This window comes from Salmo trutta, chromosome 3, assembly GCF_901001165.1.
Source record: "Salmo trutta chromosome 3, fSalTru1.1, whole genome shotgun sequence".
Taxonomy (NCBI): domain Eukaryota; kingdom Metazoa; phylum Chordata; class Actinopteri; order Salmoniformes; family Salmonidae; genus Salmo; species Salmo trutta.
This window is the reverse complement of record NC_042959.1, coordinates 69,850,752-69,875,871: the sequence shown is the minus strand read 5'-3', so window position 1 is coordinate 69,875,871 and position 25,120 is coordinate 69,850,752. Positions and strand designations below refer to the sequence as shown.

The following is a 25,120-nucleotide window of genomic DNA, read 5'->3' as shown; positions in this document are numbered from 1 at the left end:
ATTAGACATGAGTCTAATCGAAGGCAGAATAAATCATTATCAAATTACCTCGTTTTGTAAATACTGTCTATGAAATATGCCATCAGTGACTTGAAGTGTCATTATTGATGAATTGTATAATGTGTCATGACACACCTCCCCCAGCCGTGTGGAATGTCAATAGGATCCTGAACTTGAGTTAACCTGACACCTGAGGATGAGGCTGTCCTGCACAGCGATATAAAATCTCCCAGCTTCCAAAAGAATGATTACATTCATCTGAAAATTAGTAAGGGTGGTATTATGTTGAGAGAATAGCTTGTGGATTGTCTAAAAGGCTCATACTGGATTCTCTGAGGGTAAGTAGCCCACATCTGTACACATTATGTCTATTTATACATGTTTGTAGACTACAATATTTGGTACAACATGCTTAAAAAAAAAATATTCCATAGCTTTAATTTTGTTTTTGTTGTTGACAAAACCCCTCTTATTGTGATTCATTCATTTTAAGCGTTTAACTTAGTTCCACAAGATATGAAAACCAATATGCACTTTTTGATATGTAGCTTAACACGGTATTAGAAATGTAAAGACATGATTACTATAATACTACATTTGCCAATATTTGCAATTTAATACTCTCATAATGAATATTGAAAAAATTGAATAATTTGAGCTGCAGTAAGAAAAGCAAGTGTTGATGAGCATTACCCTTGTACAGCCTCCCCGCCTACCCGCATCCCCGGCCTCCCCGCCTCCCCGGCTCCCTGGCCTCCCCGCCTCCACGGCCTCCCCGCCTCCCCGGCCTCCCCGGCCTCCCCGGCTCCCCGGCTCCCCGCCTCCCCGCCTCCCCGGCCTCCCCGCCTCCCCGGCCTCCCCGGCCTCCCCGGCTCCCCGGCCTCCCTGGTCCCAGAAAGAACCCTCCATTAAAATACATTACTGTAATTATTTGCTAAATGACATCACAGTTTATAGACGTTACACAAGTTAACTTAACTTGTATGTTGCTGTCCATTGGACAAAATCAAGTTTGTCTAGTTAAAAGCAGCTTAAAAACATGTACTGCAACATGTGTACATACAAGAAGGCAAACCTCAACTCGCCCTAGCATAGTATTCAACAGATTGTTAAGTACAGAAATCATTATTCACTTTTCAAAATGTACATTACCTCATTCATTTAGGGTCTGCAAATATTCTCATATTTACTATATTGAAATTACAGTTTAAAATCGCTTTCTCTGAATTCAAGGAACGCAGCGTCTGAATTCATTCACCATGGGGAGAGAGGATGGGGACATGCCAGACTCTCTACCAACCATCCCTGAGGGTAATGTCTGTCTCACATCATTTACTGTCTTATTTATTAGCATAGAATTCCTAGTTAAGAGTAGATTAGAAGGAGTTGTGGTTGATTGATACAATCAGTAAGTGAAATAAAATAATTCTGTACTGTCTACACCAAAGTGAGAGGTGTCGTTCACCCTGGTCTCAGAGCATTTCGTATTATTCTCTATGCAAATCGTAAAATCAATTTAGTATGATATGCTAAGTTTTGTGTGGTATGTATTACTTTGTGGATGTCCATCACCCATTTTGTATGACATGTTATGAATAACAATTTGTGTTATATGTTACGAATTAGAAACATATCAATATGTTACGAATTTGCTAAAAGTATGATATGTTATGAATTCTAGCGAGGTGGCTAGGTGGCTAATTTTAGCTAGCTTGCTAACGTCAGCTAGGCTAGGGGTAAGGTTTAGTGGTTAGGGTTAAGGTTAGGGTTAAGTTTGGAGTTAGGTTAAAGGGTTAAGGTTAGAGTTATGGTTATGGGAAGGGTAACTAAAAGGGTTAGAGGAAGGGTTAGCTAAATTGAGCTAGCTAATTGATCATTGGTAAATGTTTAATTGATTCAGAGGTAATTGCACAAGGCTACCCCAACCTGGCCTTTCATGAGGATAAGAAGCCTCAGGAGCAGATGACAGAGGGGCAACCAACCGTTGACATGGAGCCCAAGCCAAAAAAGGGCCTTGGGTAAGCAACATTGCCATAATGGTATTCCTACTTTATTCCTATTACAGTGTGCTATTACTGTTAAATATATTTTGGTTTTCTCATGAATCTATGTTTCATTTTCAAGAAGGAAGAAAAAAGAACCAGCAAAAGCAGTGGGATTTTTCCAATTGGTATGTCCTGATTTTGGTTTCAGAAATAGTAGGAAATACACAAGAATCTTTTGGCAATCTGTACATACACTGTAGTACATGTAGTATATGTCGAAATGGGATCATTTGTTACAAGTGATCATGACAAGATTCATATTCTCCAGTCATTCCAACGTCTGCTGCATTTGACCGTGGTTTTATGTGTGTTGGGGTTTCAGTTCCGCTACGCTACTGGTTGTGAGGTGCTCCTAATGATAATCGGCCTGCTATGTGCTGCTCTCCACGGGATAGCCCTGCCCCTTATGTGTGTTGTGTTTGGACAGATGACCGACAGCTTTGTACAAAGTGGACAACAGCTCAACCTGACAGGTACATATTCTGTTTGACAAGGTACAGATGTAGAATCTTAATTTGATCACTCTGTTGCAGGACAAGGGCTCTATTTTAACAAACCTAATGCAATGGTAAATCTAAGCGCTGGCGGTAGAGCTTTAGGTTTGGAGTTTAACAGAAATATTTTTTTTATTTTCACAACCAAAAATTATCGGCATAGTGCAGACGGTGGCGAGAAAGGGCTTCGTTTTGACGATTAAACCAGTTGTGGGTGTGTCAGGCTTGGCCCCTCACTGGCCATTCAGAAAGTGCTCCATGGCTAAATACATGGTTTATTCAAATTGTGTATTTATGGTCTTTTATGTATCGCCTTGGAATCAACTCCAAATCCAAAGTTAGTCTATTATAGTTTGTTAAACAGCATACAGTAATTAAATAACACAATGTAGACCTATCCTATCTTTGCTAAATATGTCAACTTGAACCTGTTTGCAGTCTTCATTGTTCTAAGTAATTGCATGGTTTCAATGTGGACATATAAACATAGCATTCCCACTGATATAGGGGCTAGGCCTACTGTAAATTGCATTATGGCTGAGCATGGACATGCCACAAGTTGTCAATAAGCTAGACACAATTCATTACTGATAAGGCCTAAAAAGAGAGATAATCACATTTGAAACAAAAGGAAACAACAACTTGTATTAAATAGGCTTTGTCTAAATACACTTACAGGCACCATCATTGTATTAGAACAACGCAGACTGTGGACGGTTTTCTTTTCACAGTAGCTGGACAGAGATCCAATATAAAGAGAACGTGAGGGGCCCCCCGAGTTACATGATGGGCATGGACACATGTAGCCTGCATCATGGAGGGGGTTTAATGCACGTTCAAAGCATGGCTAAATATAATGTACGCCTGCCTACAATACATAGATAAAAAGGGAACGTCAGCTCACTGTTTTGTTCATCTTAAACTTGATCTTTTAATAAAGTTTTGGTGATTAAGATTTGTTTCCAACCCTTTATACGATCTTGACTAACCTACTTGATTGCATTAGGCAGGACAAAAATAAAACAGCCTTTATTGACAGAAGCGGAGGCAATGCTTGGTTTTTAATAAAATAAAACGAAATGGAGGGAAAATATAGTGTTTTATGTTTTTAAATACTATGAAGGTCTATACTGGCACCAAAAGCACATTACTCTTGTTCCATATTCATAGGGCAGTGTGAGTCACGGCTGGATATCCGCTGAATAAATTGGTAAAACCGGCTTCTGTTTGGTCTTATATATCCCTGCCAGCACTCCCTGAAATTAGCACTTCGATCATGTTTTTAAGGACGCACCTCAAATATTTCCACCCCTCCCATCTGAGCGCAAGCAAGCTGGAACAAGACAGGGAAATTACCAATCCTTGTGCAATAGTTTAACAATAGCAGAGCGCTGGTTTTAAGAGGTCGAAATTGCAAACGAACGTGAGTTTGACACTAGCCCTGCCTTAACGCCAGCCAAAAATAGAGCCCTATCGGTGGAATGCTTACTCATGGGTCCTTCCCAACAATGCAGAGAATGTTTACTGTTTATACTTCACCCTGTCCCCACTGCCAGTGTATCCCACTTCGTGAATGTTTAGTGTATATACTTCACCCTGTCCCCACTGCTAGTGTATCCCACCTTGTGAATGTTTAGTGTATATACTTCACCCTGTCCCCACTGCCAGTGTATCCCACTTCGTGAATGTTTAGTGTATATACTTCACCCCTCCCCACTGAGAATGTTGACTGACTCCAGCACTTCCTGGTTCTGTCAGCAGTCATTGTCCTGTTGGATTGTAAATCTTCGCCCCAGCCTCTTTCACGTTCCTTTTTTTTGCAAACTCCAACTGTCATGTGCCTTTTTCTCAGGAGTGGCTTCCATCTGGCCACTCTCCCATAAAGCCAAGATTGGTGTAGTGCTGTAGAGACTGTTGTCCTTCTGGCAGCTTCTCCCATCTCAGCCAAGGAAAGGGAAAGTGGATCTCTAGTCAGTTGTCTTCCGCATTTAACCCAACCCTTCTGAATCAGAGAGGTGCGGGTGGCTGCCTTAGTTGACGTCATTGGCTCTCGGGGAGCAGTTGTGAGGGTTAACTGTCTTGCTCACCTTGCCGGTTCAGGGATTCGAACAAGCAACCTTTCAGTTACTGTCCCAACGCTCTAACTGCTAGGAACTCTGTAGTTTTGTTAGAGTGGTCATTGGGTTCTTGGTCAGCTCCCTGACAAAGGTCCTTTTTGCCCGGTTGCTCAGTTTGGTCAGACGTTGGTCGGATGGCCAGCTCTACTCTGGGTAGTTCCATATTTTTTCAATTTCCCAATGATGGAGACCGCTGTGCTTTTGAAAACGTTCAAAACTCTACAAATTGTTTTATGCCCTTCCCCAAATACTGTATATGCCTCATCACAAATCTATCTCGGAGATCTACAGACAGTTCCTTGGACTTCATGATATCGTTTCTGCTCTGACGTGCACTGTCAACTGAGGGACCGTAAACTGAGTATAGAAAACATTAAGGACACCTGCTATTTCTATGACAGGTGAACCCTTATTGATGTCACTTGTTAAATCCACTTCAATCAGTTTCGATGACGGGGAGGAGACAGGTTTAAAGAAGTGTTTTTAAGTCTTTAGACAATTGAGACATGGATTCAGAGAGGGTCAATGCAAGACAAAATATTTAAGTGCCTTTGAACAGGGTATGGTAGTAGGTGCCAGGCGCACCGGTTTGTGTCAATAACTGCAACGCTGCTGGTATCCCATGTGTATCAAGATTGGTCCACCGCCCAAATGACATCCAGTCAACTTGACACAACTGTGGGAAGCATTGGAGTCAACATGGGCCAGCATCCCTGTGGAACACTTTCGACACCTTGTAGAGTCCATGCCCCGATGAATTGAGGCTGTTTTGAGAGCAAAAGAGCCCTTCAGGTCTTACTCAGACTGGCTATGGAGAGTATGATCACACAGTCATCCGGAACAGGCGGTGCTCTCATGCATGGTTCAGTGTTGCTTTCCTCGAAGCGAGCATAGAAGGATAGCGTTATGGTCAGATTTGCCAAATGGAGGGCAAGGGAGAGCTTTGTATGCATCTCTCTTTGTGGAGTAAAGGTGATTTAGAGTTTTTTCGCCTCTAGTTGCACAGGTGACATGCTGGTAGGAGTTCAGTTTTCCTGCATTAAAATCACCATCCACTAGGAGCGCTGCCTCTGGGTGAGCATTTTCTTGTTTGCTTATGGTCCTATACAGCTTGTTGAGTGCGGGCTTAGTGCCAGCATCGTTTTGGTATTTGACATTTATTAGGATCTTCATTAGCCGCTGCAGAAGCATCAGCTACTCTTCCTGGGGTCCACATGAAACATACTGGCATCATACATAGTACAGCACATTTTTAGTCAAGGACTGAAATACATACATTTGAAACATCACACATAGCCTACGTATTAGTACATACACACAATATCTAGATCTAATACATAGTGCAATTAAAATTACAATACAGAATATATAAAATGGCTGTGTCTCTTCACAGTCCTCTTTGTGTAGCAAGGTGTTCTTTTACCTGTTTTTTAAACTGATTTTATTGCTAGCTTGAGTTACCTGGAGTGGCAGAGAGTTCCATGTAGTCACAGCTCTATTTAATACTGTACGTTTCCCAGCCTCTGTTCTGGACCTGGGGACTGTGAAGAAACCTCTGGTTCATGTCTTGTGTTGTACCGATGAGCGTCCAAACTGTGTTCCAACTGCTTGAACAGACAGTTTGGTATCTTCAACACATCAATACCTTGCACAAAGACCAATAGTGGTTCAGTCAATCTCTCCTCAACTTTGAGCCAGGAGAGACTGATATGCATGTTACTGACACTTACCCAAGTACTGTACATCTAAGTGCGATATGTGCTGCTTTGTTCTGGACCAACTGCAATTTACCTATGTCCTTCTTTGCTACACATGACCACAGTAGTCCAGAAGCGACAAAACTAGGGCCTGTAGTAGGACCTGTCTGGTCAACTGAGATATCAAGAAGGCAGAGCAATGCCCTATCATGGACAGATCTCTTCCCATTTTAGCAACCATTGAGTCTATATGTTTTGACCATGACAGCTTACTCTCTAGGGTTACACCCAGCAGTTTAGTCTCATCAACTTGCTCAATAGCCACATTATTCAATAATAGATCTAAACAAGGTTTAACGTTGAGTGATTGATTTGTTAAATAAATTATGCTTTTAGCTTTTGAGATATTTAGCACCAGACTATTGCTAGTTACCCATTCTAAAACTGACTGTAGCTCTATATTAAATGTCTCAGTTATTTATGTTTGTCAAGACTGTGGGTAATTGGTGAAAGGAGTTAGGCGCAGGAGAGCTGAGATGCGTGGACAAGGTATTTAATTCAAGAAAACACCAGTATAAACACAATACTATGGTGCTGGAAAATTAGCTGGTAACACGAATTAAACGGGCGTAATACAATAATCCGGTAACAATATACCAGCCGTCAGATACAGCCTTACAATAAAACACACACGCGCACAAACATGGGGGAAACCAGAGGGTTAATGAACATGTAATGGTGGAATTGAAACCAGGTGTGTAAAAAACAAAGACAAAACAAATGGAAAATGAAAAGTGGATCGGTGATGGCTAGAAGGCTGGTGACGTCGACCGCCGAACGCCACTCGAACAAGAAGAGGGACCGACTCCGGCAGAAGTCGTGACAATGTTACTGTTGCAGAAGACGTGTATACTGTTGATTTTGTCAGCGTACATAGACAAACAGGTTTTATTCAAGTTCAGTGGAAGGTCATTTGTAAAAACAGAAAACAATAGTGGCCCTAGCCGGCTGCCCTGCGGTACACCACACTCAACGGAATTTGCATGAGAGAGGCTTCCATTAACGAAAACCCTCTGTGTTCTATTAGATATGTAACTCTCAATCCATAATAAAGCGGAGGATGAAAATCCTCTGCAATAGGTTAGGATCAATACATCAAAAGCTGCTCTGAAGTCTAACAAAACAGCTCCCACCATCTTCTTACTATTCATTTCTTTCAGCCAATCATCAGCCATTTGTCAGTGCTGAGCATGTTGAGTGCCCATCCCTATAAGCATGTTGAAAGTCTGTTGTTAATTCGTTTTCTGTAAAATAACTTTGTATTTGATCAAACTATTTTTTTCTCTCCAAATGTTTTCAAAGCACTTGTAACAGGCTGACTTATCAGGTGTTTTAACCATTAAAGGATGCTCTGCTATTCTTGGGTAGCGGAATGACCTTTGCCTCCCTCCATGTCTGAGGGCACACACCATCTTCTAGGCTTGTGGTGTTAAATCCACAGCTATCTTGGTAAATAGTATAGTCTACAGCTTATCATGAGGTATTCTTACTCAGGTGAGCAGAACCTTGAGACTTCCTTAATATCACTCACCAGCTGTTGTTAACAGAGACACTCACCTCCCCCCTTGATCTTACCCGAGCTAGATGTATATTATCCGTGTCCTTGTTCAGCCATGACTCTAAGAAACATAGGATTTTACAGTTCTTCAGGTTCCATTGATAGGATAGTCTTGAAAAGAGCTTGTCCAGTTTGTTCTCTTGCACGTTCGCTAATAGAACAGAGGGTAGAGGCAGTTTATGTACTCATCTATGTACAATCTTGGCCAAAAGATTTGAGAATGACACAAATATTAATTTTCACAAAGTTTGCTGCTTCAGTGCCTTTAGATATTTTTGTAAGATGTTACTATGGAATACTGAAGTATAATTACAAGAATTTCACAAGTGACAAAGGCTTTTATTGACAATTACATGAAGTTGATACAAAGAGTCAATATGCAGTGTTGACCCTTCTTTTTCAAGACCTCTGCAATCCGCCCTGGCATGCAGTCAATTAACTTCTGGGCCACATCCTGACTGATGGCAGCCCCTTCTTGCATAATCAATGCTTGGAGTTTGTCAGAATTTCTGGGTTTTTGTTTGTCCACCCGCCTCTTGAGGATTGGCCACAAGTTCTCAATGGGATTAAGGTCTGGGGAGTTTCCTGGCCATGGACCCAAAATATCGATGTTTTGTTCCCCGAGCCACTTAGTTATCACTTTTGCCTTATGGCAAGGTGCTCCATCATGCTGGAAAAGGCATTGTTCGTCACCAAACTGTTCCTGGATGGTTGGGAGAAGTTGCTCTCGGAGGATGTGTTGGTACCATTCTTTATTCATGGCTGTGTTCTTAGGCAAATTTGTGAGTGAGCCCACTCCCTTGGCTGAGAAGCAACCCCACACATGAATGGTCTCAGGATGCTTTACTGTTGGCATGACACAGGACTGATGGTAGCACTCACCTTGTCTTCTCCAGACAAGCTTTTTTCCTGATGCCCCAAACAATCGGAAAGGGGATTCATCAGAGAAAATGACTTTACCCCAGTCCTCAGCAATCCAATCTCTGTACCTTTTGCAGAATATTAGTCTGTCCCTGATGTTCTTCCTGGAGAGAAGTGGCTTCTTTGCTGCCCTTCTTGACACTAGGCCATCCTCCAAAAGTATTTTCCTCACTGTGTGCGCAGATGCACTCACACCTGCCTACTGCCATTCCTGAGCAAACTATGTACTGGTGGTGCCCCGATCCCGCAGCTGAATCAACTTTAGGAGGGTCCTAGCGCTTGCTGGACTTTCTTGGGCACCCTGAAGCCTTCTTCACAACAATTGAACCACTCTCCTTGAAGTTCTTGATGATCCGATAAATGGTTGATTTAGGTGCAATCTTACTGGCAGCAATATCCTTGCCTGTGAAGCCCTTTTTGTGCAAAGCAATGATGACGGCACGTGTTTCCTTGCAGGTAACCATGGTTGACAGAGGAAGAACACTGATTCCAAGCACCACCCTCCTTTTGAAACTTCCAGTCTGTTATTCGAACTCAATCAGCATGACAGAGTGATCTCCAGCCTTGTCCTCGTCAACACTCACACCTGTGTTAACGAATCACTGACATGATGTCAGCGGGTCCTTTTGTAGCAGGGCTGAAATACAGTGGAAATGTTTTTTGGTGATTCAGTTCATTTGCATGGCAAAGAGGGACTTTGCAATTAATTGCAATTCATCTGATCACTCTTCATAACATTCTGGAGTATATGCAAATTGCAAATTGCAAATCATACAAACTGAGGCAGCAGACTTTGTGAAAATTTATATTTGTGTCATTCTCAAAACTTTTGGCCACGACTGTAGTTTTGTCAGGGTGCCCGCACGTCGGCCTCTCTTGCACTTTCTCCTCCGAGTGTGGAGGATTAGGGTCTGGTCCGGGGTGAGCAGTATGTCCTGCACCGCCAACTGGTTGAAGTAGAAATCTTCATCCAATACGAGATTAGTTATCGCTGTTCTGATGTCCAGAAGCTCTTTTCAGTCATAGCAAACAATGGGGGAAACATTATGTACAAAAAAGTTTAGATCAGCACAATGGAGCTTGTTTCTGGTCTCAGTTTCAGGAATGGCTGAAAAATTATTACATTTACCTAAAATTAACTCTGCAAATAGCCCTGTTGGGAGATTTGGAAAGTCAATCATTCAACAATATTATAATAATTTTAGTGAAAATATTCATCTTTAACTTACAATCTTTGGATACTGTGCGATTAAAAAGGTTCAAATTTCATATAAGACATCACAGCACAGTGGAAAGATATATGGCACGTGGAAATCAAAAGAGGATGGTCTTACAGAGATACATTTAGGTGGGCTGGACTGAGAGTAGCAGAGGGGTGGGATTAAGAAGCTCATGATCAGTAATAATTATTACTGAAAACACTATATAGATGTCTGAGTACACATCCAGTATCTATCCAAAATGTAATGTGTATAATTCAGAAAGAGATATATTTGTTGTGTAATTACTGTGTATAAAAGTACCATGTATGACTGCAGCTGGTTCAGAAGATAATCATTTATGCGGGGTTAACAGCAGCAAAAGAAGTTATCCTTAGTGCTTCGATTACCCCTGCAATCATCATATTTCCAAGATATTTTTCGTATAGAGCGATCAGTGGCTGTGATAAACAAAGCTCAGGCAAATACAGTTGATGCATGGGATGTATTATGTGAAACTCTATCAGATGTCAGCAACTCTTGACCAAGCAACGGACCTACACTGTGAGTGAGTGGTGGGACGACATTTTATTTTCTGAGAATAATATAGAACATATTGTATTGTAAACTCTACTTCCTTCCTGTAAAATGTCATATTGTGTACTCAAATAATTGACTTCTGACGGTATGTAAGTAGTTTTTTGCTCATAAAAAAAGTGCCATGTATGTAAAACGTGTGTAAAATGTATATGTAGCCTAACAAAAAAGAGCATCAAACACAGGGGGATATGCAAAAAAAACACACAAAAAAACAAACTAAACAGCAGAATTGGTCAGGAACTAGTGAAACAGCCGCTATCCAATCCAGCACCATTCTTAATCTATCAACCACTACAAAAATGCCCATTAATTATAATCCACATAATAATTCACCTGTCCTGTTGCTGCGGGATTATTTTCCTGCTGTAGCAACTGGCTCAAATTAAGATCTTACATCTGTGTATTGGCTATAAAGTGCAGGGATCCTTTGTGGCCATGTATTACAGTGAGATACACATACAGTCCTATGTGATTATTTCTATTATGGGTTGCATTGTTTAGGCATATCTTCACCATATATAATGGTGATTTGTGGATTATGTTTTATACTACACAATTCATATGTTAGTCACGCCAGATTGTGAACATTGACTACTGGTATTGTCATTTCTCCATAGCCAATTTCACTGTGGAGGAGATCAGCGCTATATTGAACTCAACTGATGGATGTATTCAAATTCCTGGAGTTGATATAGAGGCTCTAATGACTCGGCAAGTGATAATGAGTACAATAGATAACAGACACACATTATCAATATATTATATCATAAATATATCCTCATGTAAATACAATGTCGCTTTTATTTATGATTATAAACTGGGTGGTTCGAGCCCTGAATGCTGATTGGCCCAACAGCCGTGGTATATTAGACCGTATACCACGAGTATGACAAAACATGTATTTTTACTTATCTAATTACATTGGTAACCAGTTTATAATAGCAATAAGGCACCTCTGGGGTTTGTGGTATATGGCCAATATACCACGGCTAAGGGCTGTATCCAGGCACTCTGCATTGTGTCGTGCATAAGAACAGGCCATATACCACCCCCCCCACCCCCCCCCTGTTGCTTATTGCTTAAAGATATACTGTGTGATACATACATTTGAATTTCCAGACATGCCTATTACTTCATCGGGATCGGTTGTGCTGTGTTCCTGCTGGGGACCTTTCAGGTGATGTTGTTCTTGCTGACAGCCACCAAACAGACCAAACGGATCCGGGAGAAATACTTCCATGCCATCCTCCACCAACAGATGTCCTGGTTTGATACACACCAGATAGGAGTTCTCAACGTCAGGTTGACAGAGTAAGTTTGATACATTGATGAATGATTGGGATTTATTTTTTTATCAAAGACAATGTCATATTTTAGCATATATGATCATATTGAGAAACTACAGATATAAAAAATGCTATTAAGATTGTTTAAATAATGTCAATTATTAATACTTTTACTTTCTACAGTGACATCAACACAATCAACGAAGGCCTTGGAGACAAGATCTGTGTGTTTGTGCAGTTCTTCTGCACCTTCTTGTCAGGGTTCGTCATTGGTTTCATCTTCGGCTGGAAGCTGACCCTCGTCATCCTGGCCGTCAGTCCTCTCCTGGCAGGATCAGCTGCCGTCTGGTCCAAAGTAAGACTACCAATGACCTGCAAAGACAACGGCTTCATGCCAAATGGTACGCTGTTCCCTATATAGTGCACTACTTGAAAGTAGTAGACTATATAGGGAATAATGTGCCATATTGTTTTCATATGCGTCACTAAACAGTGGTTGCATCACTACTCTTGTGCCCAATCCCAAATCCACCCCTAGTTTATACTTATCCAATCCTCTCAGTTTTCCACAATCACATTTCTTTTATAAAGACATTTTTACATCAGCAGTGTAAGATACCGTATTCATTAACATTTTATATTTGATTTCAGATACTTGCCACCCTGACCAGTAAGGAGCTGTCTGCCTATGCCAAAGCAGGTGCGGTAGCTGAAGAGATACTGGTGGCTATCAGGACAGTTGTGGCTTTCAATGGGCAGAAGAAAGCTGTGGAAAGGTTAGTCAGTTATTAACTAACTAATGTGTTGCATAAAACAGTGCATCTCTTTCCATAATTATTAATACGATCTACCAAAATCAAGACACATTCCCCTATTTAGGCATGTCTTCTATATATTTTAGGTATGAAAACAACTTGGAGGATGCTAAAAACTTTGGAATAAAGAAGGCCATCACCACTAACGTGTCCATGGGCTTCACCCAGTTTGTCATATTTGGGACGTACGCCTTGGCTTTCTGGTACGGGACCAAGCTCTCTGTAGACGAGCCTGAAAACTATACCATTGGAAAAACCATTACAGTAAGCTTTTATGGAAGATTTTAAGTAAGAACTCACTATTTTCCAATAGATACATGTTATTGTGAAAAGGCCTCTGCAATGTCTTCACACCTGTTACTCTGTCTGGCATGAATATAATTCCTTTCTTCATTACATTCTTCGTGCTGTTTTCAGGTCTTCTTCTCAGTGATGATTGGGTCGTTCTCTTTGGGCCAGGGTGCTCCTAACTTGGAAGCCATCGCCAAAGCACGGGGTGCTGCCTATGAAGTCTACAATACCATTGACCAGGTACCGGAAGAATTCAGTTTAACCCCTGAATCACCATAGCATTGAAACAGTATGAACTCACTCTAAGTCACTCAGAACAACATGATCTCAAGAACTCAAGTCGAATTTAGACATTTGTCCTTTCTGCCGCGGTTGATGAGTTGATTTGTTTGTCATAGCCGCGGCCCATAGACAGCAGTTCAAAGGAAGGTCACAAACCAGACTGTGTGAAAGGAGACATTGAATTCAAGAACATCCACTTCAGCTACCCCTCCAGGAAAGATGTCAAAGTAAGTAGTGGATTTGAATCGAACCAGATCTAGACACTAACCTGTCTCCAAATGATTTGAAAAATGCACAATAAGGAAGAAGCTAAGTAGAATTTTCAGTTTCCAGTTGGATTAGAAAAAACTAAATGACAAGCCGTACAATTGTAAAATGACGGTAAAAATACATGTTAAATACGTTGTGGGATGTGTTCCCTGTCGCTGTAGATTCTTCAAGGAGTGAATCTGACAGTGCCTCGTGGGAAGACCATAGCTCTGGTTGGAGCCAGTGGATGTGGGAAGAGCACCACCATTCAGCTGCTGCAGCGCTTTTATGATCCAGACTCAGGAGAGGTATGAACAAATCTGATCAAGGTTTATTCAAAGTCATAAAGAAGAGACACATGTCCCACTGTAAAGACTCCAGAGGAGGTTGGTGGGTGGAGCTATAAGAGGACGGAATAAATTCCAGCCATTACAATGAGCCCGTCCTCCAATAGCACCACCCACCAGCCTCCAGTGAAGGACTCACATGCTTTATGATCCAACCTCAGGAGAGGTATGCAGGACACGAGCGCATTAAAGTTCAAACAACTGACTCATAGTGCATACAGAGACTCACATGTACACACACACGTGTAATGTACACACACACACGTATAATGTACACACACACACATGTAATGTACACGCAAACATTCACTCACGTTCACTCATTCCCAAATTCTGGCTTATCAGGTTTAGTGTTGACTTCATTTCAGTAAAAAGTCAAATAGTATTATAGTGCCCTCTTGTGGAATGTTGATATATGATTTGTCAGGAACGCTGTTGGTCTGGGTTGCATAGCCGAGGGAAGTAGGGGTGCTGAGGCTGCTGCAGCACCCCCTTATAAATCAAAATAATAAATAAAATAACAACAATAATAAGAAACAACATTCCCACCTTTATTACTCCTGTATGAGCATAGAAAATACTCATCAGCAAAGCAGAGAAATTTGCATGCCTAATGAGTATGACCCTGGTTGTTGTCAGATTACCCTGGATGGTCGGGACATCCGGACCCTGAATGTGAAGTGGCTGAGGGAGAATATGGGTATCGTCAGTCAGGAACCTGTGCTATTCGGAACAACCATCGCAGAAAATATCCGCTACGGCAGAGAGGATGCCACAGATGAGGACATCGAACGGGCCGTGAGAGAGGCCAACGCATACGACTTCATCTCCAAACTCCCCGATGTACGTGGGATAGGATACTGACAAATGAGTACATACAATGGCTTCAGTGTTTCACATGTACTATATATTAAATTATCTATGGTGTACAAATGATGTGAAGTGAGTAGGACAGCAGATATTCTGTTGTTTCTATGGCGACTGTGTTGAAATGAAATGTTTTTTTTGTTTTGTTTTGAAATTGCATACAGTGTAAGGAAATGGCCAAATAGTGATGATCTTATCCAAATGGACAAATTTAAACATGATTATTTCATCTCCATCCCATTTCATGTGGCGTTAACAGAAGCTGAACACCATGGTGGGGGAGCGGGGAGCCCAGCTCAGTGGAGGACAGAAGCAGAGGATAGCTATCGCCCGGGCCCTGGTCAAAAACCCGAAGATCCTCCTGCTGGACGAGGCCACCTCCGCCCTGGACACCCAGAGTGAGTCGGTCGTCCAGGCCGCTCTGGATAAGGTCAGTACCCTCCCTGAGGACCAGACCCATGGTTAAGGTTGTTCTCAAACTTGGTTTTGCGCAACCTAATAGCCTAATTCGATTGTTTGACTGCAGCCTTGCAAGTTCACGTTTGCAGCAGTTGACAAACGTCAAGAGATCCTGTTGGAATCCATCTCAGCGAAAATGAAGAAGTAATAAAAAAATGATTTGTAATAAATTATGACAATATCGTCTCCCATTCCCATAGGCGAGGGCGGGCCGCACCACGATAGTGATCGCCCACCGCCTGTCCACCATCAGAACAGCTGACGTGATCGCTGGCTTCAGCAACGGAGAGGTGGTGGAGCAGGGAACACACAGGGAACTCATGGCCAAGAAGGGGGTTTACTATTCTCTGGTCATGCAGCAGGTACTGTATCACGCCCACTGCATCCCAAATGTCACCCTATTCCCTTTATAGTGCACTACTTTTGACCACCAGGGCCCCAACTCTGCCTCAACAGTAGAATCAGTCAACGTCTAAATCATGTTGATTAGAGTCATATTTAGAGACGTATATCATCAGTATCAGAGCAATATACCTTATCAAGCCTGTGTCTATATGAATAATGATCAGTAATAAACAGGCTCTGTATGTAACATGTTCAAATCCACTATCACACCTTGTCTGTTGTTCAGAGTCAAGGGAAGCCAGAGGAAGATGAAGAGGGCCCTGTGGAAGAGGATAACCCTCCTAAATATGAGGATCTGGATTATGTCCTATATGACTCATCTGACATGGATGAGCTGGAAGTGGTAAACGAGGAAGGAATAGAAAACGGAGGCTTTGAAAGGAACTCAATCAGCAGTGGCCGTGTGGAAATGAAACCGACCAGGAGGAAATCTAAGAAGTCCAAGAAAGACAAGAAGGTACTATTACACAATCCTTTAGGGCACAATATGACGTCCTTTATGTGTTATATAGGAACATGGCTTTGTTATAGTGCTATTGCTGAACTGTCATCGTACTTATTATATAATGTATGGTATATAATGTATTGTTTATAATGTATGGTTTATAATGAATGGTATATAATGAATGGTATATAATGAATGGTTTATAATGAATGGTTTATAATGTATGGTATATAATGAATGGTATATAATGAATGGTATTTAATGAATGGTTTATAATGTATGGTATATAATGAATGGTATATAATGAATGGTATTTAATGAATGGTTTATAATGTATGGTATATAATGAATGGTATATAATGAATGGTATTTAATGAATGGTTTATAATGTATGGTATATAATGAATGGTATATAATGAATGGTATATAATGAATGGTATATAATGAATGGTATTTAATGAATGGTATATAATGAATGGTATATAATGTAAGGTTTATAATATATGGTATATAATGAATGGTTTATAATGAATGGTTTATAATGAATGGTATATAATGAATGGTTTATAATGAATGGTATATAATGAATGGTTTATAATGTATGGTATATAATGAATGGTATATAATGAATGGTATATAATGAATGGTATATAATGAATGGTATATAATGAATGGTATATAATGAATGGAATATAATGAATGGTATATAATGTAAGGTTTATAATGTATGGTTGCATTCATTTACATTTTAGTAACTTAGCAGAAGCTCTTATCTTGAGCGACTTACAGAAGCAATTAGGTTTAATTACCTTGCTCAAGGGCACATCGACAGATTTTTCACCTAGTCGGCTCTGGGATTTGAACCTGCCACCCTACTGTATATAGTGATAATAAGATCTGTTACATCATGTTGGTCTTTGGTCATTTAGTTTTGTCATTGATGACAATGTTTGATGACAGAAGGAAAAGAAACCAGAGGAAGCTCCAGACATCCCCTTCACCAGAATCCTGGCCTTGAACAAGCCCGAGTGGCCGTACATGTTGGTAGGAACCCTGTCTAGCTTGGTGGGGGGAGCCGTTTATCCCTGTGTCGCCATCATCTTCGCCAAGATCATTGGAGTAAGTGTTTCACAAGACCACCTCCTTGTGTTCATAATATGAAGAATTGTTAAATACTGCAGAGACTACTCACATTTCCTTGGTGTCTTGATTGAGTTTGATTTAAACGATGTGGTCTTCTTTTTCCACATCATTTATTTGATGGTCGTTGGTTGGTGGGTTTTGGCTCTTATTTTCCAAAGCAACCTTTTCATTTTCTGTTATCTATTTTGGGGGGGTTCTCTCCATCCGTGACCTTCTCTAGGTGTTTTCCGAGGTTGACCCGGAAGTCAAACGACAGAAAACCATGATGTTTTCCCTGCTCTTCCTTCTCATCGGAGGAGTGGCTTTTGTCACCTACTTCCTAAAGGTTTTCTAATTTATAGATCTAAACTGTGTCCAAAATGGCAACCTATGCCCTATACAGTGCATTTCTTTGGACCAGAGCCTATAGGGTGCCATTTGGGACGCACTTTAAAGTACAATTCTGTATCTATCTCAAACCCTTAATATGTTGTGGGTATGCCTGGTTGGGTAAATTTCTGCTGTATGTTCTATGTTTCAGGGTTACATGTTTGGAAAATCAGGAGAGCTTCTTACCATGAGGCTGAGGAGGCAGGTATTCCATGCCATGATGAGACAGGTAGGACAAACTGTCATGCGGGAAAATATATACTTCAGCCATTGTACATGAATTCAGAAAGACTGACTTGTCATTGCTAATTGACTTTACTGTATTGATAATACCAGCAAAAGGATGATTCTGAAATGCCACTTTGTGGTGTTCTGCCTCAGAACCTTACTAAAATGCATTCCTTACAGGAGATTGGATGGTTTGATGACAACAACAATGCAGTGGGAGTTCTAACCACCAGATTGGCCACAGATGCATCTCTGGTTAAAGGGGTAAGCACAATGCACTGATTTACACATTGAGATAGCGATCAAAACCTATCAAGTCAATGTCAATTCAGAATCATTCTACTGTACAAGTCTTTAAAAATGTCTACCTTTACATGTGCTTCTATGTATTTACAGTTGCATTCTTTAGAGTTACAATGTCTGGTAATGGATGGAACCTACTTGTTTCCTCTCTCCTCACCACCAGGCGACTGGGTCTAGGTTGGGTCTGGCCACCAACACAGTCTGTGCTCTCACCATTGCCATTGTGGTGGCCTTCATCCACAGCTGGCAGCTCACCCTCCTCATCCTTGCCTGTGTGCCCTTCCTCATTGGAGCCAACGTCATTCAGATGAGGGCCATGGCAGGCCACGCCTCCAAAGACCAGGGTGCCCTGGAGCAGTCTGGGAAGGTAAACATCAACTTTCTATTGCAATTGGGGTTGCAAAATTCCGGTAATGTTCCCAAAATTCCCAGATTTTCCAGTAATCCCGGTTATAGGTTTTCTGGAATCAGGAGGGAATAAGCAGGAAATCAGGGAAACCTTAAAACAGGATATCTGGATAACCAGGGAATTTCAGGAAGGTTACTGCTATTATGCAATCCCAATTGCAATGCACTTTGGGACAGTGGGCTATATCAGTGTGTGATACCATGTGTTCAAATAAACGTTAATATATCTTTATTATTCTTTTGTAGATATCTACTGAGACCGTTGAAAACTTCAAGACAGTTGTTGGATTGACACGGGAGGATGTCTTCTTTCACAAGTTCATGGACAGTCTAGAAAGACCATACCAGTAAGAGTACAGTTATTCACTTTGTTATAGACTCAGCTTTTGGATTGTTTGACCTTATAACCTACAATCAAGTACTGATTAGATTTCAATTGAATACACCAGGAACGGTTTGGTGAAGGCCCCCATCTACGGACTAACATTTGCCATTGCCCAAGCAATCCCTTACATGGTCAATGCTGCAATCTTCCGCTTTGGGTCCTGGCTTATTGCTCACTGTCACACAGAATATGAAAATGTTTTTCTGTGAGTATACATACTAGTACTGTTATATCCTCATCTAAAATGAAAACATTCACACCAGGGTTGGGGTCAATTCCATTTCAATTCCAGTCAATTCAGGAAGTACACTGAAATTCCAGTTCTCTTCAATGGTTTTCAATGAGGAAAATGTGGAATTGGAATTGGGGTTTGAATTGACTGCATTTGAAATGGAATGTACCCCAACCCTGACTAGAAGCCCTGGCTGCCACATTGTCACTACAAGGTAATATATTAATAATAATAATATAATTATAACATTAATTTGGTGGGTGCTTATATTTGTCCTATTTCACACATGTACACACGTGTATTAACGCACATGTGTGAAATGGAAGTGTGTTTTTTGCATATCCCAAATCTCCCTGAGACGCCCTCGCTGAGCTGGGTCATGACCAGAGTCTGCCAATATAGTGGCAGTGATAGTACAACTTTGTCCTTTTCTTTCGCAGTGTGTTTTCTGTGATCATATTTGCTGCCATGAACATAGGAGAATCAGCATCTTTTGCTCCTGACTTTGCCAAAGCGAAAGCAGCTGCAGGGAGAATTCTTGGCTTGTTGGAGAAGAAACCAGAGATTGACATTTACAGTGAGGAGGGAGAGAAGCCAGTGAGTGAGCTATAATGTCTCTTACTCCAATGTAAACAAAAAAACAATGATATAACATTGTGTTTTTTCTGGAACAATGATCTTGGAACAAAAATGTTGTCTTTTCCAGACGGACTTTGTCGGGGACATTGAGTTCCGAGGGATCCACTTTGCGTACCCGACCCGTCAGAACGTGAGGGTTCTCCAGGGGTTGAGCGTGTCAGTGGGGCCTGGTCAGACCCTGGCCCTGGTCGGGGAGAGTGGCTGTGGGAAAAGCACCTCCATACAACTACTGGAGCGCTTCTATAGCCCTGCTGAAGGACAAGTGGTGAGACCAACCCCAAAAATAATCATGTAATATAAAGCAAGCTTTTCTAAACTATTTCAAAGTGCTAAACCAGTATACTGTGAATTGGGATGCAACATATATAGTAAAACTGTTAGGCCACTTTTTAGCATTTTAATATTTAATATTTGTAACATTGGTGGATTATTAATTCCTTTGGTATTCCAAGATGTTACTTATTTTTAATCTGAACATTTTAAACATTCTAAACCTAAATCTGTGGTATTATTATGGTGTCTCAGTTAGTGAAGTTGTTGACCTAACTCTGTAGTATTATTGTGGTGTCTCAGTTAGTGAAGGTGTTGACCTAACTCTGTGATATTATTATGGTGTCTCAGTTAGTGAAGGTGTTGACCTAACTCTGAAGTATTATTGTGGTGTCTCAGTTTGTGAAGGTGTTGACCTAACTCTGTAGTATTATTGTGGTGTCTCAGTTAGTGAAAGTGTTGACCTAACTGTGAAGTATTATTATGGTGTCTCAGTTAGTGAAGGTGTTGACCTAACTCTGTAGTATTATTGTGGTGTCTCAGTTAATGAAGGTGTTGACCTAACTTTGTAGTATTATTGTGGTGTCCCATTTAGTGAAGCCGTTTGACCTAACTCTGTAGTATTATTGTGGTGTCTCAGTTAGTGAAGCTGTTGACCTAACTCTGTGATATTATTGTGGTGTCTCAGTTAGTGAAGGTGTTGACCTAACTCTGTAGTATTATTGTGGTGTCTCAGTTAGTGAAGGTGTTGACCTAACTCTGTAGTATTATTGTGGTGTCTCAGTTAATGAAGGTGTTGACCTAACTCTGTGATATTATTGTGGTGTCTCAGTTAATGAAGGTGTTGACCTAACTCTGTGATATTATTGTGGTGTCTCAGTTAATGAAGGTGTTGACCTAACTCTGTAGTATTATTGTGGTGTCTCAGTTAGTGAAGGTGTTGACCTAACTCTGTAGTATTATTGTGGTATCTCAGTTAGTGAAGGTGTTGACCTAACTCTGTGATATTATTGTGGTGTCTCAGTTAATGAAGGTGTTGACCTAACTCTGTAGTATTATTGTGGTGTCTCAGTTAATGAAGGTGTTGACCTAACTCTGTAGTATTATTGTGGTGTCTCAGTTAGTGAAGCTGTTGACCTAACTCTGTAGTATTATTGTGGTGTCTCAGTTAGTGAAGGTGTTGACCTAACTCTGTGATATTATTGTGGTGTCTCAGTTAGTGAAGGTGTTGACCTAACTCTGTAGTATTATTGTGGTGTCTCAGTTAGTGAAGGTGTTGACCTAACTCTGTAGTATTATTGTGGTGTCTCAGTTAGTGAAGGTGTTGACCTAACTCTGTAGTATTATTGTGGTGTCTCAGTTAATGAAGGTGTTGACCTAACTCTGTAGTATTATTGTGGTGTCTCAGTTAGTGAAGGTGTTGACCTAACTCTGTAGTATTATTGTGGTGTCTCAGTTAGTGAAGGTGTTGACCTAACTCTGTGATATTATTGTGGTGTCTCAGTTAGTGAAGGTGTTGACCTAACTCTGTGATATTATTGTGGTGTCTCAGTTAGTGAAGGTGTTGACCTAACTCTGTAGTATTATTGTGGTGTCTCAGTTAGTGAAGGTGTTGACCTAACTCTGTAGTATTATTGTGGTGTCTCAGTTAATGAAGGTGTTGACCTAACTCTGTAGTATTATTGTGGTGTCTCAGTTAGTGAAGGTGTTGACCTAACTCTGTAGTATTGGTCTCAGTAGTGAAGGTGTTGACCTACTTGTTATTATTGTGGTGTCTCAGTTAGTGAAGGTGTTGACCTAACTCTGTGATATTATTGTGGTGTCTCAGTTAATGAAGGTGTTGACCTAACTCTGTAGTATTATTGTGGTGTCTCAGTTAGTGAAGGTGTTGACCTAACTCTGTGATATTATTGTGGTGTCTCAGTTAATGAAGGTGTTGACCTAACTCTGTAGTATTATTGTGGTGTCTCAGTTAGTGAAGGTGTTGACCTAACTCTGTGATATTATTGTGGTGTCTCAGTTAATGAAGGTGTTGACCTAACTCTGTAGTATTATTGTGGTGTTTCAGTTAGTGGATGGGTTGGATACTAAGACCCTGAACCTGTCGTGGCTGAGGTCTCAGCTGGGCCTGGTGTCCCAGGAGCCCATCCTGTTCGACTGCAGCATCTCAGAGAACATCCAGTACGGGGACAACAGCAGAGAGGTCTCCCAGGATGAGATAGAGGAGGCAGCCAAGAACGCCAACATCCACGACTTCATCATGGGCCTGCCAGAGGTATAGTAACAGTATAGTGAGGGAGATGGGAGGAGACATAATAGGCTGTAGCTGTAGGATGATATTTGAAGTATTCTCAAAGGGGGATCCAAAAAATGTCACTGGTGAGGTCACAGTAGAACCTAAACTAATGTTTCTCTACAGATATTCATATAGAATAGCTATTGACTAGCCCAAGACGGGCTGTTATGACTTTATATTTTAATTTATATTTTAAAAGTGTTCAATATAGACAAACACTATAAATGGTGTTGTTGTTTTGTCAGAAATACAATACCAGGGTTGGGGACAAGGGGACCCAGATGTCTGGAGGTCAGAAACAGAGGATAGCCATCGCCAGAGCACTGGTCAGGCAGCCTAAAGTACTGCTGCTGGATGAAGCCACTTCCGCCCTGGACACAGAGAGTGAGAAGGTAAGTCACATGGACATTGAGTGTCGGCCATCTCATTTTCTACCTATTCATTCATTAATTAATGAATTAATGGCCTGGTCACACACAAGCTTATCTTCACACAGTATGTCCTCTCCCTCCTTCCCAAATAACCTCTCTGTCTTTCTGTTTCCTCCCTCCTTCTCTCCCTCCCTATCCCTCCCTCGCCCAGATTGTCCAACAGGCTTTAGACGCCGCTCGGCAGGGCCGCACCTGCATCGTGATCGCCCACCGCCTGTCTACCATCCAGAACGCAGACCAGATAGCAGTAATTCAGTATGGTCAGGTGACAGAGCAGGGTACACATACTGACCTCATGGCTAAAGGGGGGGCTTACTGTGCCCTGGTCAATGCACAGGTCAACCACTAACTCATATTCAGATTGATGTTTTGCAGCGTATGTACTGTTCTGTTGAATGTTGTTTTGTGAGTTATTTTTATTGAGCTGCACTTCTTAGCTAGGTCCCCCTTGAGAAAGAGGTCTCCTGTCCACAATGAGACTTCCTGGTTAAATGAAGGTGATATATAAAGATGTATAAAGAATAAGGAATCTATATGGATAATGGTATGGCAGCCATAACTCACTTTGAATGGACTGCTAAAATGATGTTCAATTGCATGATACAAACTGTCTCAGTGTCAATTGGTTTGATCACATGTAGGTGGTGCACTGAAATGTAGCCTATTGGGTTACTGTGCTATTGGGTTACTCACTGTATTACTCACTTTAGCAGTAATGCTGGAGCACGGGCATCAGCGTAAATACGCTTTGATAAGCTGCCTCGAATCAATGAACTGTTCTTGACCATGGCACCTTTCATTGTCTGAAGACAACAAGTAAAGTATGTATTTCTATAAGAAAAACTGTAAGACACATTATCACAGTTAAATGACTGGATAAAAGCAGTGATTGGGAAAGGTTGTATACCTGTAAATATGAGAGGTTGATGTTCAGAAGACTGTTGTATGTTTTATATACTGTGATATTTAGATTTTTTTAAACAGGGACACTATGCTCTAAAAGGCAAAGTATGCATTTGAAGAATATCTATATATTTAAATTAGTACACTATGCAAGGCTATTACTTGTTCGTAAATATGCATTCAAATAAAACATTAGATACCATAACATGTTATTTTTAACCTGATTCTAAAGTGACATAATGATTAATCTATAATCTAAATAAGATTGTGGGGAATATGTCAATACATTTTCAAATAAACTTGGAACTCGTTCATTTTAAATGCGACTAAATAGGCTACTGAAGTCTACAGAGGGCTGATGGACACAAGATGGCGCCCGTTGCCAATGAAACGCGTTAGGGGGGTAATAGAACTTTCAAACGACTTCAATTCCATTGAGTCCTATTTCAAATGCCACTAAACGTAGCCTATCTCCAACCAAGGCTAACTTCGGTAAAAATGCCACTTGTTTTAAACTGTAAAAGATTTAAATAACACTAGGTGGCATAATTTTGTTAGGCCTATGCAAAATAAATTGTAGAAATATATGACCACGTTGTTTTAGTCTAGTGTTATGGAAATGATCTTATTTGGTTTACATTCTAAAATAATTGGTGTAAAGATAACATTTTTACATTTACATTTTAGTCATTTAGCAGACGCTCTTATCCAGAGCGACTTACAGTAGTGAATGCATACATTTCATCCATTTTTCTATTTTTTTCCCGTACTGGTCCCCCGTGGGAATCGAACCCACAAGCCTGGCGTTGCAAACACCATGCTCTACCAACTGAGCACGCCGGCAACATTAATTGTATTCAACCTCCCGAATTCAATCAGAAATAATAGTCTAAAGCTGGCCATAAGAGAATGATTAAAAAAACACGTTAAAACATATCGTAGTGCGTCTTAAAATGATAAAATCGCGATAGGCCCAGGCTTGGTGTTAAACGATGTCGGCCTATTTCAAAAGGCCCAACATGAAGCGATGAACCAGTTATCCCTATCGTACATGCCCTTCTCAGTCAAGTCAATCTAAAACATTTTGGTAGAAATGTATTATTCTTCGCCAATGTATTCACTTTGTTACATATTTGTTTTATTTATTAAGAGTTGCAAGAGTTTTATAAATGAACTTAGCCTACATTTTTAAGTAAGTTTCCCACAGCAGGTGAATCATGCACCGCTGCACTGTTTCCCAAATCCAGTAGCTGATTTGGTTCTGGGTGCCACTGCCGAGATTACTCAAATATAGGCAGGCTATAGTTTTTTAAAGCAATAAATATAATATAGTCTTTCGTGGGGATAATTTTGTGGATCTAGAGAAGTTTTGCACT

The 25,120-nt window shown here is 40.8% G+C and overlaps 1 protein-coding gene and 1 long non-coding RNA gene across 5 annotated transcripts; one reads left to right on the top strand and one right to left on the bottom strand.

Annotated features, from left to right (window-relative positions):
- Positions 1 to 230: 230 nt before the first annotated feature.
- LOC115186248 (multidrug resistance protein 1-like) lies at positions 231 to 24,061 on the top strand. 4 transcript variants are annotated; one of them, XM_029745928.1, is made up of 29 exons: positions 231 to 338; positions 1,234 to 1,311; positions 1,901 to 2,018; positions 2,125 to 2,170; positions 2,368 to 2,518; positions 11,309 to 11,402; positions 11,811 to 12,002; positions 12,161 to 12,332; positions 12,629 to 12,753; positions 12,879 to 13,056; positions 13,210 to 13,323; positions 13,482 to 13,592; positions 13,797 to 13,922; positions 14,601 to 14,804; positions 15,088 to 15,258; positions 15,488 to 15,649; positions 15,919 to 16,149; positions 17,101 to 17,256; positions 17,501 to 17,605; positions 17,801 to 17,878; positions 18,058 to 18,141; positions 18,344 to 18,547; positions 18,835 to 18,935; positions 19,038 to 19,178; positions 19,646 to 19,802; positions 19,912 to 20,109; positions 22,183 to 22,389; positions 22,656 to 22,802; positions 22,993 to 24,061. In XM_029745928.1, exons 2-29 carry the CDS (start codon positions 1,260 to 1,262, stop codon positions 23,188 to 23,190), a joined length of 4,023 nt encoding a protein of 1,340 aa, XP_029601788.1. In that variant the 5' UTR covers positions 231 to 338; positions 1,234 to 1,259; the 3' UTR covers positions 23,191 to 24,061. The 4 variants fall into 4 exon arrangements, with proteins under 4 accessions (XP_029601788.1, XP_029601784.1, XP_029601792.1 ...); XM_029745924.1 differs by having other exon boundaries at positions 17,098 to 17,256; XM_029745932.1 differs by lacking the exons at positions 231 to 338; positions 1,234 to 1,311; positions 11,309 to 11,402 and having other exon boundaries at positions 1,964 to 2,018; positions 17,098 to 17,256.
- On the bottom strand, positions 21,512 to 22,098 carry LOC115186296 (uncharacterized). The gene is made up of 2 exons (XR_003875673.1): positions 22,056 to 22,098; positions 21,512 to 21,827 (listed from the first exon to the last, which is right to left on the bottom strand). It is a non-coding gene; the product is annotated as an uncharacterized LOC115186296 (long non-coding RNA).
- Positions 24,062 to 25,120: the final 1,059 nt, after the last annotated feature.

Coding starts and splice junctions, on each gene's coding strand:
- LOC115186248 (XM_029745924.1), top strand. CDS start 1,260: ATGGGGAGAGAGGATGGGGACATGCCAGACTCTCTACCAACCATCCCT. Junction 15,259..15,487: donor TCCAGGCCGCTCTGGATAAG/GTCAGTACCCTC, acceptor CCATTCCCATAG/GCGAGGGCGGGCCGCACCAC. Junction 22,390..22,655: donor TCATCATGGGCCTGCCAGAG/GTATAGTAACAG, acceptor TTGTTTTGTCAG/AAATACAATACCAGGGTTGG.